Raw genomic sequence first — 19,882 nt, forward strand, 5'->3', positions numbered from 1 at the left:
TCCCAGTGTTGAAATATTTTTCAGGTAATCCAGATAAGCGAGTAGACCAGGCTCGCAGATAGAGGGGCTTCGGTGGTGCCCTGTCAAAGAGTAAGTACATTTTATGAGTGTTTTTATATATTCCAGCATAGTTGAGGGAATTTTGGGAAAACAGATATATGTGTATTTTGGGGAACATGGTAGTACTCTGGTATTGGTATTGTGTAATATTGTATATATATATATATATATATATATATATATGTTCAAATGATAATGTCTATGTGATTTATGCTTCTCGCTGCTTAGGTTTATGATTGAGTTTTCCTCAAGATGGTATCAGAGTATGTAGATTAGTATATATGTAAAAAAAAAAAAAAAAAAAACCAGTTAATTAAGCAGGTCGTTACACTAGGTCTTTATTTTTGGGATATATATACTTAAATATAGTGGATGTAGTAACTCTGGTATTGTGATGGATGGTTTTGTGTTTATGATATGATGATTTAATGTTTCCTACTGCTTAGGCTTACGCATTGTGTTACTGTTATATCCCTGGTACCCACGGGTCTAGGTGGATTATGATCTGCTGGATTTATTATATGGGTTTAATTTTATTATGGAAAAAAATGTGGTAATTAAGCAGGTCATTACAGAAGATGTGTATAGACATCTTAATGGTGATGAAAAGGTAGAAGTTAGCAGGGAATATTTATACACTATTAAGTACTATAGTTCTAGGTGGAGCTGCAGTTGCAGAATCTAAGTCAGATGATAGTGTCTTGTGGCATATGCGGTTAGGGCATATGAGTGAGCGTGGGATGAAGAAGCTTCATGAGAGAAATCTTTTGAAGGGTGTAAAAACATGCAAAGTGAATTCCTATAGGTATTGTGTTCTTGGGAAACAGAACAGGGTGCAGTTCAAAACAACCACACACAAGACAAAGGGGATTATTGACTACTTTCATTCAGATGTTTAGGGGCATGTGAGGGTAGAGCATTATAGGGTGGACATATGTACTTTGTGAGTTTTATTGATGATTACTCACGAAAGGTCTGGGTGCACTACATGCGACACAAGTCAAAGACGTTTGTCAAGTTTAAATTATGGAAGCTGAGGTGGTAAACTAGACCAGGAGGAAGACTAAATGCCTTAGGTCAAACAATGAAATTGAGTATGAAAGACACCACAACAGAATGGTGTGGCGGAAAGGATGAACTGAACTCTAGCCAAAAGGGTTCGACATCTCAAGTTGAATGCAGGGCTTGCAAATAACTTCTGGGCAAAGGCAGTGAGTATAGCGTGTTTCTTGGTTAACCGATCACCAAGGGCATCACTAGATGGGAAAGTTGTAAAGGAGGTATGGACAGGCATCGCAATAGACTACTATGGTTTGAAAGTGTTTGGATGTCCATCCTATGTGCACATTTTTAGCGAGGAGAGATTGAAGTTTGATGCAAAGTCTAGACGGTGTATTTTTCTTAGGTATTAGAAAGGTGTGAAAGGGTTCAATTTATGGGATCCAATGGAAAACAAGGTGGTGATCAGTAGAGACATGGTTTTTGATGAAAAATCAATGGTGTAGCGTACTCAAGAGGAAGAAGAAAAGAAACAGATGCTAGAAAAATGCAACAACAATGATCATATGGTACAAGTGGAGTTAAAGACTTAGGGCAAAGATGAAATTGTTCAGAATGCAGGGAGTTCTAGTTCGGGAGACCAGTAAAATCACAATATAGCTATACAAAGACCTAGACATACTATTAGGCCATTGCCTAGATATGGATTTGATGATCTGATGTCTTATGCACTTATCACTAGTAGCAAGGATGTTACTACTTTTCAAGAGGAGGTGCATAGCTAAGAGAAAAGTGGATGGATGGGTGCTATGGTGGAGGAGATGGAGTCATTGCATAAGAACTAGATGTGGGAGTTGGTGAAACTTCTAGAAGGGAAGAGGGCGATAGGATGTAAGTGGGTGTATAGGAAGAAAGAGGCATATCAGAAAAAATTGAGAGAAGTTCAAGGCTTGGTTAGTAGCAAAGGGTTACTCACAGAGGAAAGGAATTGATTATGATGAGATCTTCTCCCCTATAGTTAGACACACTTCTATCAGGGTAGTGTTAGGATTAATGATGCATTTCAATGTGAATTTGGAGCAGATGGACATAAAGACAATGTTTCTCCATGGTGATTTGGAGAAGCTGATTTACATGGTACAGTAAGAAGGGTTTAGTCAACCTAGACAAGAGCACTTGGGTTATAGACTAAAGAAATCACTTTGCGAGCTGAAGCAATCTTTAAGGCAATGGTATAAACACTTTGACTCCTACATGATCTGGATTGACTACAAGAGGTGTGAGTATGATTGGTGCGTGTATGTGAAGAGTCTTGATGATGGTTCACTTATTTTTTTGTTTTATGTGGATGACACGTTAATTGCTACGAGAAGTATGACTGAGGTAAATCAGTTGAAAACTCTGTTAAGCAAAGAGTTTGACATGAAGGATTTGGATGCGGTCAAGAAGATTCTTGGGATGGAGATTTGCAGGGTGGTTATGTTGAGAGGATGTTGGAGAGGTTTAACATGGATAATGCAAATTCGGTGTGTACACCGTTGGTGAATCATTTTAGACTGTCTACCACCCAGTGCCTAAAGAGAGATGATCATGTTTGTGACATGTCAAAGGTCCCATATGCTAGTGCAGTGGGGTGTTTAGTGTAATCTATCGTATGTACAAGACCTGATTTCGCACAAGCTATTAGTGTGGCGAGTAAGTTTCTTTCAAATCCGAGTAGACAACACTGGGATGCAGTCAAGTGGATTTTCAAATACTTGAGGGGTACTACAGATTATGGGATTATGTTTGGCAGACAATAGAGTGATCCGTCAATTGTTGGATATGTGGATGCAGAATTTGCAGGAGACTTGGATGAGATGAGGTCTACAACAAGGTAAGTGTTCACCCTTGTGGGAGGACCTATTTGTTGGAGGTTCATGGTACAGTCTCTAGTTGCACTATCTACAATTGAGTCAAAGTATATGGTAGTAGCCAGAGCTACCAAGGAAGCACTGTGGCTTACAGGATTGGTCAAGGAGACAGGTATCCAGCAAGGTGGAGTTCAACTGTGTTGTGATAGTTAGAGTACCATTTATTTGGCGAAGAACTAGGTGTATCATGCAATGGCCAAGCAGATAGATGTGAGGTTTCATAGGATTCAGGAATTGATTTCTTCTGGTGAATTCTTGCTTGAGAAAGTTCACACTTTTGAGACCACATCATATGTATTGACAAAGTTTGTTACCACGGATAAGTTCAAGCATTGCTTGGACTTGCTCAACGTCTCTAGATGTTAGACGGGAGGCGTCCCAACCTATTATCTCAAGTGGAGTTGCGGGTTATATTTTTTGATTTTTTCCTAAAGGGGTGTATATTTGCTAAGGGGGAGATTATTGTAATATATGGGTCATACATTGAGTGGAACATATGTACAAAGAAAACATAGTGGAAAAATAGAGAAGCTAGTTTGTAGGAAGAAACTAGATGGTTTGTCTGAAACCGTCGATGGTTTGGTTTAGTTACTCAGCGCTGTTTTTCGAATTTTGAATTGGGAAGTTATCTAGGTTGGGATTTCAGGGGGAAAACCTCTTGGGGGGGGGGTGTTGAAGAAGGTTAATATATGTACTATAGAGACCCGAACCAAGAAAAATAAAGGAAAATAAATAAAATAAAAAGAAAATAAATAAAGGGAAGGAAAAGCAAGAAAAAAGGAATGGAGATGGTTTCGTACAGGACCAAACCATCGACAGTTTAAGGCCATCTTAGAAAACCGTTGACGGTTACAACAACCGAGAGCGTTTTAAGTACCAAATCATCAACGATTTAGTCAAGACCAGAAAAACCATCGACAGTTTCTCGTGGGGCAGCTCGCCTGTAAATAGGTTGCAACTCATTTTTTTTTTTTCATAAAAACTCAAAACTCTCTCTCTCTCTCTCTCTCTCTCTCTCTCTCTAAAACCTAGGGCTCGATTTTATCTCTCTCTCCTGCGCGTGTCTCCTTTTCCCAAGACTTCCTGGGATTCGCTCTCACCCTCCTAAAGCCTTTCTTTTCTCTCTTGGGTTGCCGGAACAGTTTCCACATGAGTTTCTAAAAGCTAGGGTTTTGCTTTCCCATTCGTTTCGGGCCGTTTTCGAGAAAACAAGTAAGGAGAATATATTATGTCAATTCTTTTGTAAATTCTACCAGTTAAAATGGAATATATAGGTTTATATATATAAATACTGCTTTTGTTTCTAAACCTATTCGTTTTAAAAAGGAGTATTTGACTTAGGGTTATGTAAACGGCTTCCAAAACTAATCGATTAAACTGAAGTATATGAACATAGGGTTATAGAAATGGATTGTATGAACATTCTAATCGAAATAAATAATTGGTTTTGAATCGTTATACGTATTTTATAAAGGATCAAAGTGAGAAGGGTTGACCATCTCAGTTTATTAAATTATGGTTTAATGCTTAAATCGTGTAGCATGAGATTAACTTTTTATAATAAACTAGTTGTGATTCCTGTGGTAAATTAATTGATATGTTTGGGTGATTTGTTTTATATGATTATTCGGGTATTTCACAATATAACGTTGACAGGCATGAGGAGTTCGTTATATTGCCCTTGATATAAATCGCAATATAACATTGGTAGGCCTGGGGTGTTCATTATTTTATCATTTATATAAAGGGGGGGGGGGGGAGGTAAAACGTTGGTAGGCTTGAGGAGTTTGTTTTATTGATTTACTATGAATAGGTCATTGTGAAAGTGTAAGAGTGGATGTCTGTTGTGAAGTACGTGCTGGGAACAATGGGGAGGGATGCCCTAAGAACCATGGAAAGTGAAGTACTTGTGCAGTATCCTGTGTGGATGTGAATTAAATGTATTGTAAATGTGGATGTGCTGTGGTGTATGTGCATCTAGATTCTGTGATAGGATTGATGTTGAATGTGTGTGAGCACATGGATGGGAATTAAAATGCATGAATGATTATGGCGAGGTAAGACTCTCCGCATGAGGGCTTGAGGAGTAAGGTGAGTGCCCCGATAAGTATAAGTTGTAGCCACACCCAAATTTAAAAGACAAAGTTACAAACGGTATCAGAGCAAAGGGGCATTATATGTAATGGGCTTGTAATCTCCCAAATCTTTGGGAACTCTCGCTTATGAATGATTATGTATGTGTGAGTACAGTCTGCATGTGTCTTCTCAGTTGTTGTTAAATAACAAACAATTATATTTTGTATACACTAAAACTCATGATAGCCACACATTGATAATAATTTATTCTATCCTTACTGAAAAGTGTCTCACCCCAGCAAATTATTAATTTTTCAGGATCTTTTGGCGATTGAGCTTAGCAGTTCCAGGGTAGGGTTAATTTTTTTAACTATGAGTGGTTGTGAGAATTGAAATATGTAAAGTTATGTTTAATTCCTGGTTATGTAATATGAAGTGAATGGATACACTTTTTGTATATATAGTACAAAACTCGGGTATTTTAATTAGGGACGTGTTATTAATTCCGCTGCGTGCATGATGATTGTGGTATTAGAGATAGGTGGAAGGAATAGATAACCCCCCGAGCCCCACTCTTGGGTTCGGGGTGTTACAAGTTGTATCAGAGGTTTAGGTTGTTAGGTTATGCATACTTTAGGGATGAATAATACTAGAGTATAGGAATGAATAACGAAGAGGGTAGGAAATGGGTAGATTAGATGTTGAAAGGTTGAGGCTTTTGTCTTGTGACCTAGAAACGACAACATGTCGACAGCTTTCTGTGATTTTTTTGAAACCGTGCCACGACAAGCCATAGACGATTTCTTTTCTATTTTTTTGAGACTGGTCCTTGGATTAAGAACTTGGACGTATATTGGTTTTTTAGTTTAATGTTGTATCGATTAGATTACGATATTGGAGTTCTAAATTCATTTTCTTTTTAGCTTCAGGATGGATCCTGGAGGTAAGGACGTGGACGTTGGAGGGAATAATGATTTAGGGACTCCCAGCAGGGATGGGATTGACACCTCCTTATTGTTGCGAAGTCTAGCCTCACAGATTAGGGCAGAGATTAGGCAGGACCTTGGAGGACAAAACTGCCCATCTGTGAACAATGGCTGCTCTATCGAGCAATTTACTCGCGTAAAACCCTATACTTTTATGGGTGGCGCTGACTTAATCATGGCTGCAAATTGGGTGTAGGAGATGAAGAAGATACTGAAAGTGCTGAGTTGCATTGAGGAGCAGATGGTTCTCTTTGCCACCTTCAAGTGATAGGAGAGGCCGATAGGTGGTGGCTAGCGGTGAAGCTTTTAAAGGAGTAGTGGGCAGTACTCATAGTTATGACCTGGAGTCGTTTCAAGGAGGTCTTCTATGACCGGTACTTCCCCGCCACCACCAGAGATGCGAAGGCAAGGGAATTCCTTAACTTGATTCAGGGGCACCTCACCGTTCAGCAGTACGCTGTTAGGTTCATGGAGCTTTCTCACTTTGCCCCCTTCATGGTCCCATATGATTACCAAAAGGAGAGGAGGTTTGAAAGGCGCCTGAAATAGAGGATCCATGGGCAGGTGGCAATCTTACAAGTATAGAACTTCTCGGAGCTGGTGCATAAAGCCATCGTAGCAGAGTTGAGCTTGCAGAGAGGTGTAGAGATATCAAAACCAAGGAAAAGACCTATGCCTCCCAGCTACCATGTAGATTCCAAAAAGGGTTCATGGAGGGGAGACATAGATACTATAGGCCAAAGGTCAGATAGGGCTGATCGAGACTACCGGGAAAATTCATCACACCCCCACTATGTTAAATGTAATCGGAGGCATCAGGGGGAATGCTGGGGTGGGGATACTGTGTGCTATCGGTGTGACAGGTACGACCATATAGCCCAAGATTGTCGCGAACCACTGAACAATGCACCCACTTCTTATCAGAATCGGGCACCTCACGGTGGCCTGACACATGTTTATACGCTTATCCCGATTAAAGAAGATATTGCTAGAGGTGCGATAGAAGGTAATGTGTTTACGTTTTGAAACAAGTAATGGTTTTATTTAATATTAGGATAACGTAGATATTCGTATTTATGGAGTATGTTAAAAATTTGGCATAAGGGTAGTTATGTAATACCGGGGTTATGTAAAATGATCGTTTAGTGAATTTTGCGGATAAAATTCTTTTAAGGGGGGGATATCGTAGAGCCCCAAACTAAGAAAAATAAAGGAAAATAAATAAAAGAAAAAGGAAATAAATAAAAGGGAAGGAAAAACAAGAAAAAGGAATGGAGATGGTTTGGTACAGGACCAAACCATTGACAGTTTGAGGCCATGTTAGAAAATCGTCAATGGTTACAACAACCGAGAGCGTTTTAAGTACCCAATCGTCGATAGTTAGTCAAGCCTAGAAAAACCATCGACGATTAGTCAAGCCCAGAAAAATCGTCAACGGTTTCCTGCTGGGCAGCTCATTTTTTTCATAAAAACTCAAAACTCTCTCTTTCTCTCTCTAAAACCTAGGGCTCTGCTTCTCTCTCTCTCTCTCTCTCTCTCTCTCTCTCTCCTACACGTCTATCTCTCTTATGAGGCTTCCCAGGATCTGCTCTCACCCTCCGAATGCCTTTCTCTTCTCTTCCGGGTTGCCAAAACAGTTTCCGTGGTGAGTTTTTGAAAGCTAGGGTTTTGCTTTCCCGTTCATTTCGGGCTGTTTTTGGGAAAACAAGTCAGGGGAATAAATTATGTTGGTTCTTTTGTAAATTCTACCGGTTAAAATGGAGTATATAGGTTTATATATATATACACCACTTTTGTTTCTAAACCTATTAGTTTTAAAAAAGGAGGATTTGAGGTTAGGGTTATGTAAACGACTGTTATTTCCAAAACTAACCGATTAAACTAAGGTATATGAACACAAGGTTGTAGAAATGGATTTTTTGAACATTATAATCGGAATAAATTATTCGTTTTGAATCATTATACGTATTTTATAAAGGATCAAAGTGAGTAGGGTTGACCATCTTAGTTTGTTAAATTATGGTTTAATACTTAAATCGTGTGGCATGAGATTTACTCTTTATAATAAACTGGTTGTGATTACTGTGGTAAATGAATTGATATGTTTGGGCGATTTATTTTGTGTGGTTATTCGGGTATTTCACAATATAACGTTGGTAGGCCTGAGGAGTTCATTATATTGCCCTTGATATAAATCGCGATATAACAATGGCAGGCCCAAGGAGTTTGTTATATTGTCATTTATATAAAGGGGGTAAAACGTTGGCATGCCTGAGGAGTTCGTTTTATTGATTTACTATGAATAGGTCATTGTGAAAGTATAACAGTGGATGTCTGTTGTGAAGTACGTCTTGGGAACGATGGGGAGGGATGCCCTGAGAACCATGGAAAGTGAAGTACTTGTGCAGTATCCTGTGTGGATGTGAATTAAATATATTTTAAATGTGGATGTGCTGTGGTGTATGTGTATGCCGATTCTGTGGTATGATTGATGTTGAATGTGTGTGAGTACATGTATGGAAATTAAAATGCATGAATGATTATGGCGAGGTAAGACTCTTTGCCCAAGAGATTTTTGAGTAAGGCGAGTGCCTTGATAAGTATTAGTTGTAGCCACACCCAAATTAAAAGGGCAAAGTTACAAACGGTATCAGAGCAAAGGGGCGTTACATGTTATGAGCTTGTACTCTCCCCAATCCTCGTAAACTCTCACTTATGAATGATTATGTATATGTGAGTACAATCTGCATGTGTCTTCTTTGTTATTGTTGAATAACAAAAAGTTATATTTTGTATACACTAAAACTCATGATAGCAACGCACGGATAATAATTTATTCCATCCTTACTGAGAAGTGTCTTACCCCAGCAAATTATTAATTTTTCAGGACCTTCCGGCAATTGAGTTTAGTAGCTCCAGGGCAGGGTTAATTTTTGTAATTGTGAGTGGTTGTGAGAATTGAAATATGTAAAGTTATGTTTAATTCTTGGTTATGTAAATATGAAGTGAATGGATATACTTTTTGGATGTATAGTATAGAATTCTGGTATTTTAATTAAGGATGTATTATTAATTCCGCTGTGTGCATGATGATTGTGATATTAGAGATAGGTGGAAGGAACACATAATCCCTCGGGCCCCACTCTTGGGTTCAGGGTGTTACATATACAATGTTGTATGTTGGAACATTATTCTTTGACGCAAGATAGTGAAAATCACATTTGTTTGCTCCCGTGGACGTAGGCATTGCCGAACGACGTAATTTTTTGTGTCATTATTTTATTACTTTCATATAATCTGTGTGATTGTATTTCTGTATTGTTCATCGTTGGTTGTTGCCATATGTGATTTGATTTTCCGCTGCACATTGATTTGCACGACAGTATGGATTCAAAAGTAATGGGACTCCGCTTGAATATAGAGAGGGATTTTTTGGGATTGTCTAATTGTTGTTTTGGGCTAGTCTTACAAGAAATGACCCATTATCTGTTGAATGGTGTCGAGCATTGACCTTTTTTACCTAGCAAAAGGTTTTAAGTGGGAGTCAATATGCAAGTTAACTGAGAAGGGAAAAAAAGGAGTTAAAAGAGAGTAAGAGAATTATTTTCTCTTTCACACAAGGGTTTCAACACAAATTTTTTTTGTGCTTGATATTTAGGGCACAAGAATTTGGTCTATCTAGAATGATATTTGGCACTTTTGAAAAGTTGTGATTCCTTTAGAACCGGTTTATCAATTTTGTAAATTAAAAGATACTTCATTTTTATTTTTAAAGTTGCTATTGCATTTTTGAGGTTTTATTGTTGTGGAGCTCTTTGCCATCTTAAGTACAAGAGGTGGGTGTGCGTGTGCGTGTGCATCTTTTTATTTTTATTTTTATTTTTTTTGAAAGAAGAAAAATAAAGAAGCACATAGCTTTTTGCTAAAAAAAGTGGAAGTCAAGGTACCAATACCACACTTTGCACGTCCATTCTATTTATTAGGATCACCTACACATATCACACTTTGCATGCCAATTCTATTAATTAGAACCACCTTCAAATGCTGCTCGATCACCTATAATTTTACGTATTTAATTTATTTAAATTAACATCGCTTAATTTATTTTCATGCCGCACATGTGGACACATTTCACATATGCTCTCCGTAATTTTAAATTTAAGAAGTCAATTACCTCACATTTGGGAGCACAAAAGTGGATCTTACATTTGCATTTATACGGATTGAAGAAACACAACGTAAAATTGGATTGAATTTCTTTCAAATCCACGCTAATGTAAACGTAAATCGCCAAATCCATGTTCCCAAATACTCTCAAAGGGAACATGAGAGGTTTGGATTATGAATATTTTCTAAGAAATATTATTTTATTAAAAATTATCCATTGATTAAAATTTTTTATAAACTTGAAAGGGCATTTTGGAAACAATTGGTTGGATCTATGGATGGGAGAGAAGAGTACCCCTCAACAGCTTCAGCAGGAGATAATGGCACAGGCAAAGAGGGTTAAGCATGATAATAATATTTCAGAAGAGCAGCATTTCTCATCCTTGAGAAATGAGGGGTGAGGGATTTTGTGGAGGTTAGACAAAGCAAAATCATGGCAAGTTGTTCAGATTCATGTGTGTGCATATAACTCAGGTGAGGTGACGAGAAGGGCAGGAACAAATCCCATGTTCAAGTTTTAGTTAGGTTTTCTAGTAATGGGTGGAGTGCAATGGAACATCTATTGGGTTAGGTGCATCAAATGCAGCAAGCTAAAGTCAAAGACAAGTTTTATGAATAATGTTGGTATCAACCATCATACCCTGTAAAACAAATATATATATATATATATATATATATATATATATATATATATATACATATACGTATAAAGATGCACCCACATATCTCTCGATAGTTTTTCATAATTTAAATGACAAGAAATTGCTGACTTCGATTTTTGTTACGCTCAACCAATAGAGAAGAGAAAAGTGTCATTATGTTATGAGGATTTGAAAAAAAAAAAAGACAAAAGGAGATCAGAAAATCTACATATTTTTCACTAGCCTTGTGAAGTTCAGTATACTTCATCCTATAATTATTCAATGAAACTACAGTAGTGCATTTTGTAATGCTTATATTTAAAAAAAGAATGAAAAATAAAGAATATGAGCTGTAGGGGGAAGTCAAAACGGCACATGTAAAAACTTTCAAAGACAAAACTACATTATTTGCAAGGCAAGCAGCAATCTCATCACCTTCCTTGTTCCAACAAATTTCAAATCTCACCATTCCCCCGTATGAGTCTTCACGATGCTCCCTTCTTGGCCATATGCGGATGCCTTTATCCTTAGGATCCACCGGCAACACCTCCACGTTGGGCTAAATAGGACAGCCTCCCTGGGGGCTGCATAAGGAGAAGGCTGTCAACTAAAACTGCAAACCCGCTTACTCTATCCTCCGCCGAATCGTTATTAGAAGGTTTTATTATCATTTTTTTTTTGAAAAAAAAAACCTAGATAACTTCATTCTAGTAATGGCATGTTTGGTTTTTTGCAATGGAATGGAATAGGAAGAGAATGGAATGAAAATTTGAATAGAGATCAACCAAATCAAGTTATAGATTTAATTCCATTCCCTCTAATTTTATTCTATCCTTTGTACCAAATATGCAGTAAAAAAAGATACCTATTAAGTTTTGGTTTAGCCCACAAGCCAAACTGAAGTTATCAAGATTACAAAAGGAGATTAAAAGGGGGAGACCAAAGGGAGTTGTCGTTAACAAAAAGACACCACACAAACGGAATAATTTTTCCTTCAGTCGGATAATACCTTCCAAAAATGTGGCAGCCCCCCAGAAGGAATATATAAGTTCTTGTCAATATAATACCTTCCAACAATGTGACAGCCCACCCAAAAGGAATATAACTTCTTGTCAATATTATCAACCACTGACTTTGCATCAGATAAAATGAGAGTTGAAATAAAACCCTTATCCTTGGCTTGTATAAGGACCCTCCTATGGGGCGACTCTTCATAATACGGGATTCTATGCGAATGATTTAATTAAGAACACTTAATATTTTATTTAATTTTTATTTTTATTTGAAATTAATTTTTCTATCTTTTTGAGATGCAAAATCACTAATTAAAGTTTTATATTCAAGATTTTCAAATATTTCTTGTGACATAGTTGATCGCAAATAATTTTTTATAAGTTTAAGTTTTGAAAAACTTCTTTCTGTAGAAACTTCTATCATAGGTATCGTTAATAAAATTCTATAAGTAATAAGTGTATTTGAAAAACAATCTATCTTTTTTTTATAAAGTTAAATGTTTCAATTGGCGTACTTGTTTCTTCCAAATTTTCTTTTAAAATTCTCAATTCTGAAAATAAATCAAAACCATTAATATCCGAATGTGTTCCACATTTTAAAATATTCTCAAGTGTCAAACATTTTTGTTTCTAATTATTCTCATCTAATGATTTTAATATTTTTAAATCATATAAAAAACCAAAAATATTCTCATATGTTTGAAATTATTCAAATCTACTCTCAAGTGAAACAATAGCTTGATTTATTATGTATAAGAAAAAATTAATCCTAAAATGTTCTACTCTCACTTGAGTGTGAGAGATGGAAAGATTTTTTTAGAGAGGTTAAGAAAGAGAGATGAAAGTAATAGATAGTTAGAAATATAATAAAGTTATTAGTTGGGAAGTCAATGAGACTTGAAAAAAGAAAAAGAATTAAATTGCATTTTAAAAAATTCAATTTCATTTATTTGTTAGGGTCTCAAAAATATATTATTATATTAAAAAAAATTTGGGCACTTCAGCCGCCTAATGGAAGAGCCGGCCCTCCCCTCCTAATAGCCCACGCTCAGCCTGATATGCTAATGATGCTTGAAATTTGTTTCCTTCAATAAGAAGAGGTTCTCTATCAAAACTCCTATAAATAACCCCAGCAGTAGCAGAGCCTGGAGGAATCCAGGCAGCATCACAAGAAAATTTTTCGCAAAACACGATCCTCTTCGTTTATTGTCTTAATTTCAAAGGTGGACAATCCTTCTACCTTTGATAAATTTCGACCTATTAGTTTATGTTCTGTGGCTTACAAAATTTTGTCTAAGATTATTGTTTTTAGGATAACTGAGATTATTGATAAGTTGGTCTCGCATGAGCAAAATACTTTTATTTCTGGGCGTTGTATTTTTGAGAATATTACGCTTGTACAGGAAATAGTTCATTATTTACATAAAAAAATGATTAGCGACAATGTGATGGTAAAACTGGATATGGTTAAGGCTTATGACAGAGTAAATTGAAATTTTCTTCCAGAATTTTTTAAGACTTTTGACTTCTCTGAGAGGTTTTACAAGCTCATAAAAAATTGTGTGGAGTTCCCGTGATTTTCCGTTATGATGAACGAAACCTTTAAATGGTTTTTTCAATCGACTAGAGGCTTGTGGCAAGAGAATCCACTTTCTCTTTATATATTTATTTATTTTGATCAGTAAAGAGTAAATTATATTGATCAAAGGAATATGTATAGAAAATTTTGAAACATACACCGAAAAGGGAGGCCAAAACTCCCAATCTAGAATAAGTAGCATCAAAACTAGGAATAACCTAGAAACAAATACAATCAAACCTGGGCATACCCAGGGCCCAAGGCTTGTAGACAAGTAGTAACAAATATAATCAAAACTGGGCATACCCAGAATACAAATAGAACGCAAAATCAGTTGAGCTCAAGGAGGCCAAAATCCCTTGTTCCAATCTTCCTTTTCACAGGTTGCATGCATGCCTGGAGCTTCCATTGTTCCATGCTTGTGAGGACATCACTCGAACCCACTGTAACAGAAAATGTAATAGCTTGTGAAATTACCAAAAGCGTGTAGATCTGAATAGTGTCAATCGCCGGATGGATATGAAACCCATCCAGAAAAATCGAAATTGGAAATTGCAAACTAGCACTCGCAACCCCACTTCCAAAACTTGAATAGAAGAACTGACACTGCATTTGACTTTGTACCACATGATGTAAAGAATAGTATCAACTCGTGATGGAGATAATCGAAAACAATTCATCCACCATACTTCAATCACACTCCTACTATGCGATACATAGGCAATTCAAATTTAAAAATCAAACTGACTGGAGGAACTTTTGAAACAAAGAAAAAACAACACAATAGAAGACAATCAGGGTTTATCTCAGTTGGCCGGGTGGGCTTGGGATTTCCTTTCATGAGGTGAGCCTAATCCTGGCATCCCAGGTTCGATTCCTGCGCGGGCTCCTGATTTACCTTCTTGTGGTGGTGTGGGGTAGCCATCACGGGGCGTGGAATTAGTCATGACCGGTGCGGCGAACCGTAAAACGGATGTCGTTGACGGTTGTGGACACCCAGCCATATTCAAAAAAACAAAAAAAAAAACATGTTCAATGGGGGCCACACGGAACAGCGAAAGGAGTGACACGCGGACCACAAACTGCATGAACAGTAGAATCAATGAACACGGACTCCAATCGGAAACAGTGAGTGATGAACAGTATCCGCCAAACAAGAACAAGGAATGAGCAGCCGAACAGAAGGAAAAAAACTAACTCAACTCAAAGCAAAATCCAATCAGAAAACAATGATTCCGATCGGGAAGAAAACATAACTAACAGATTGACTTGGAAAGGCAACTCTTAAACTGAGAAAGGAACAAACAAGTACCCAAACACAAAACAGTAAGAACAAAACAAAAAACGAAGCAAAGTAACCTCCGGTCAAAGTGGGTCAGAAGATGCTCGATCCACCTTAGCATCCTGAATCAGTGACTTCGCTTCTGCAAATCTAAATCGAAACTGATATTAAACTTTCTAAACCGGATAACCCTCCAGATTTTCGATTCCACAGCTCGATGGGAATCAGCTATAGTCTTGTGGTTGGCATCCAAGTTGACTCGAAAATCCTTCGGAGTGGGGAAATCATCATCATCACCATGATGGTCATCCTTCACACCATCAGGGATCAATGTCCTATTGGGAAGGAAATTTCCAACATGAACATCTCCACCCGATTTACGAATGGCCTCCTCAACTGAGAGCCTCTCAGCCTCCGCACAAAACTGCTGTGGAATAATCTTGACCCAAAAAGATACAAAATCATGGGCAGTTTTAACTTCCTTCTTCAATCGAAATTTCTGTGTGACATTCTTCAAGGCCTTGCGGGCAGAAAATCTCCCCATGGCCAACCGGAATCCAGAAATCAAGAGGGAGGTTCAGCCATGGATGAGCGTCCCTCCATAGTCATGCACTTCTCTCTAGAGAGAAGTGAAAACATCTCTCTTTAACATGACTTTTTTTTTGAGTGAGAGCTCTTTTTTTTAATCATAATGGAGGAGATTTTGGTAAGATTTCTTAGGAAAAATTATGAGACAAGTCGAATTGGATAATTTAATTGTTCGATTAGGACCCCTTTGGTTTCGCACTTGTTTTATGCGGATGATATTTTTATTTTAAAAATGGTGGGAAAATATCTATTAGAAATTTGGTTTACACTCTAGAGATGTATGAGAAGTGGTTGAGTCAAAAAATCAGTAAGACAAAGTCTGTGTTATTCCTTTCGAAATATATTACTCATGTTCGGAAACGTGGTTTATTGAGAATCACGAGTTTCATGGAAAGTAAAGTCCTAGTTATGTATTTGGGTGCGCCTTTGATTTCTGGAAAATTTTCTTCCAAGATTTTGAAGCCTCTTGTGGAGAAGATAAGGAAGAAAATTGTAGGGTGGAAATTTAAGTTGCTTTCGCAAGGTGGAAGATTGATTTTATTACGACATGTGTTGTCTAACGTGCCGATACATTTGATGTCGGTTATTAATGTATCACAAGTCACATTTTCTCGCATCAACTCTTTTCTTTCTAATTTTTTATAGGGAGAGGTGGAACGTAAAAGGAAGATTCATTGGTGCTCTTGGAAAAAAATTTGTAAACCTACCTCGGAAGGGGGTGGGCTTGAGAGATCTTAAAGAAGTCCAAAAATCTCTTTTTATGAAATTGACCTTCAGATTGCTCACTTCTAATAATCTATGGTTATGTTTTTTCAGGGCTAAATATTGCAAAAATGATCATTTACTAATAAGGAAGGGGAGACTAAATGAATCTTGGTTCTGCAAGTCCATGATGGCTACTATTCCGGAAGTTATGGATAATGTTAAAATTTTGGTAAGAGGTGGGAACTCTTCTTTTTGGTTTGATAGGTGGCTTACATCAGACTCGTTAGCTGTGTGCACTGAGGATATTTTGAACAAGAAGTTGTGTATTAAGGATTGTTGGCTAAATAACAATTGGAACTCTGATTTATTATTGGAATTGGTTGGGACCAACAAAACAATGGAAATATTGCATAATGTGCTAGCTGGTAAAAGTGGTTAGAACAAATTCATCTAGAAGCCAACCCTTGACGGTAATTTCTCTACAAAAAGGGCATTGGAGGCAATGAGGAGTAGAAGTGATAATTTTGAGTTAAATTACTGGTTTTGACATTTTTTATTGCTTAAAAGAATCTCAATGTGTTTATGGAAAGCTTGGTTCAGATGCTTGGCAATGGATGATAGAATTCAGGTCAAAAGAATATCAATGGTTTCAGCTTGTGATTGCTGCATGCAGAGAAGTCAGGAAAACACTGTTCACATTCTTTCTTTAGGTGAGATGGTTTCAAAGGTTTGGCGTCGGACTAGTGTTGTGTTGGGTATTCCTTTCCAACGGTTCCTTCCATGAAAAAACAGAATTGCAAACTAGTTCCACTATGCTTGAAAATCGTCTATTAAAGGAATTTTAATCGGACTGATTCCGTGTTTGATTACGTGGTGCCTCTAGAATAGAAGATGCAAAGTGAGAATGGAAGAAGTTTATCAAAGTATGGATCAAACGTGGAGAAGTGTTCAATACCAGGTTAGTTTTTTACCAGAGAGCTTTAATTCTTTTCGAAAATTGAAGATGTCAGACATTACGATTTAAAAGGAGTTTCAAATTCAGCATCAAGAAGTTTGTGCCAGGCCTGGAAAAATTATTTCGTGAGTTAAACCCCCAACAAGGTGGATAAAACTTAATTGTAATGGAAGTTGTAGGGGCAATCCGGATACTTCAAGAAGTGGAGGAATTATTTGGGATTGCCATGGCATGGTGAAAGCGGCTTTTTCAAACTATTTTGGTAATGGTACGAACAATAGTATAGAATTAAAAGAAATTCTAGAAGGAATTCGTTTATGCAAATAACTTCATTATTTTAATGTTATTATTGAAAGTGACTCGCGAATTGTTGTTGATTGGTTTCAGAAAGGTAGATGTACCTTGTGATATCTTTGGGATTTTTGGGAGGACCTTGTGGCAGAGTTAAAAGGAGTGAACTTCATGGTGATCCATCAATATAGGGAAAACAATAGTGCGACTAATTTTCTCGTTAGAGAAGGAGAAATGGGAAACAATGTTATTTGCGAAGAATAACATCTATTACCACGTTCTCTGAAAGGTATCGTTCAGATGGATAGGTTGGGTCTCACTTCTTTTCGTCATTAGTTCAACCTCTCAATTTTTTTTGGTGGGTTTAGATTTTTTCATTTTTTGATTTTTTTTTTAATTTTTTTGATAGGTCTATTTAGATTTGTTTCTTATTTAACATTGTTTGGATTTGTAGTCCCGTTTTGGTTGATTATTGGTATTGTTTTTGGGAGGGCTTTAATTTATTTATCTATAATCTCCCAATGCTTGTCTTGTAACCACAGTATTTCTCCGCCAAAAATGAGGGCATATCAATAAAGTTTGCGTTGATGAGCTCCAGCTGCAAAGTATTTTCTTGCAAAGATAGGAAAAAAAAAAAAAAACTGTTTATGACATAGGTAATACTCCATTCCTTGTTATTAAGAATTACATCATTCCTTCATTTCCAAATAGTCCAGCCAAAAATAATGATTGTTCTTAATAAGTCCAACCCAATCTTCCATGAGCGGAAAAAACACATTAAAGTTGATTGTCACTTTGTTATGGTCTTTTTTGCATCATTAATGTGTCAGTTATGTTAGTAAGAATTACTAGGCGTACTATGGTCATTGTTAGGTACTTGCCACATGTTATAAAAAATAGAGGGAGAGACCTATCATTGCAATTTGGTCTTTTGTTTACCGAATACTTCAACAATTTCCCCAGTGTTTCTTTTAATTTTTGTTTATTTAATTTTTTATTTAATTTTATTTAATTTTTTTAATTTTTTTTTGTAAAAGATGGCGATACCTCCATTCTTTATTAGAAAACCCCTCACTTATGGTGGAGGAAAACCATGGTTCCAGCAAAGCAAATTACAAACATATAGAAACAAAACAGAACGGAAAGGAAAACAAGACAAAACAATACATTAGACTCTTAAATTAGGAAAACCAATTTTGTCAAGTCGTATCATGCCTCTAACTAGACGAGGTAAAGAATCAAACTCCAAATATCTCATAGTGGTCCCTTTCTCTCCCTAAGGTGCTAAGAAGTCTGCAGCCTTATTTCCTTCTATGAATTGGTGAGCAATGGTAACATTAATCATGGAAAGAGCCTCAAGCAACTCTTCCTAAAAATCCCACAATTTTTGTATTTTTTATGCTTTAAACATCTATCATCAATGCAAGAAAAAAAGAAATTTGTCAGCATCAACTGACAAAATAAAGACATAACGAGTCACGTAAACAATTGAAATGTAACTTAAGCATAAATCAGAAGCTTGATGAAATACCATAAAATCACTAAACAAAGTCATGAATAACTACTCTTTCTTTTTAGATCACAAAAGATCCATCAAAGACTGAAAAAGTACAAGAGAAGAAGGATACAACCCCTTTGAAGATTGGATGGCAAACCACCAAAAACCCAAAAGAATATGTGAATAGTAACTCTCCCAAAGAAAAATTGAGTACGTCTTCTAATCATTGAAAAGTTTCATGTTCCTCTTAAGCCATAGAGTCCAAAAAATGGCATACATTCCATAGGTCTATAAAGCCCTCCCTCTTTTTGAAATGTCCTGCTAATAAAATAAAATTTTTTTCCCTAATTTTTTTTTGATTTAAAATTCAATCGTTTATCTAAATAGCGGAATGCCAATCATGTAAAATAAATCCACACATAATACAATACGAGAGTGTCAAATCATCCCACCATATACAAACATCACTGTTCTCTTGAAAACTACCCTTACAGATACCAAGGGTTTACAAAAACATGCCACTCAAAAATAATACTCACTCTGAAAAAGGGCAGTACAACAGTCCCACTACCTGCGAGCCTACTCCACTCGCCTAGCTGGTTCACCTGAAAAACAATTCAACAATGGGATGAGCCAACGCTCAGTAAAATGACACATGCTATTACTAGTGTGTGACTACTGAGTTATATTTCTGTATAAATAATATGTTTTAAAAATAATATCATAAATAACTAGAACTGTAAAAACTGGTATAAGTAACATATATTAAAATTATACAAATTTACTTTTCATAATACTACTACTATTTGTTGAAATCTACTTATACTTATAATATCTGAGAAAATTTCCCTAGATGGCTGCATGTCATGATTTAACCCCTCATGACAGAGTTGTGCGGTCCGAAGGTAGGACCTATCCTGGCTGGCCTACCAGGGTAAGTCAACTAAACTCTGATAGTCTAATCGGCCCCCTCAATCCATATATGATGGAGAGCCTATCCCGACATGGGCACGATTGACCTCATACCACTTACTATCTGAGTAAAGTGGTTGCACTCTGAACTGAATATCTGTAGCTACGGTACCGTGCTCTACTGTTTGATCCATCAGGGTCTGAAACTATATAGGTA

At 36.8% G+C, this 19,882-nt stretch overlaps 1 protein-coding gene across 1 annotated transcript; it reads right to left on the bottom strand.

Annotated features, from left to right (window-relative positions):
* Positions 1–13,527: 13,527 nt before the first annotated feature.
* LOC131161972 (uncharacterized) lies at positions 13,528–15,336 on the bottom strand. Its single transcript, XM_058118051.1, has 2 exons — positions 14,794–15,336; positions 13,528–13,877 (listed from the first exon to the last, which is right to left on the bottom strand). The coding sequence occupies exon 1, from the start codon at positions 15,258–15,260 to the stop codon at positions 14,844–14,846; it is 417 nt and encodes a 138-aa protein (XP_057974034.1). The 5' UTR covers positions 15,261–15,336; the 3' UTR covers positions 13,528–13,877; positions 14,794–14,843.
* Positions 15,337–19,882: the final 4,546 nt, after the last annotated feature.

Source organism: Malania oleifera, chromosome 8 (genome assembly GCF_029873635.1).
Source record: "Malania oleifera isolate guangnan ecotype guangnan chromosome 8, ASM2987363v1, whole genome shotgun sequence".
NCBI lineage: Eukaryota > Viridiplantae > Streptophyta > Magnoliopsida > Santalales > Ximeniaceae > Malania > Malania oleifera.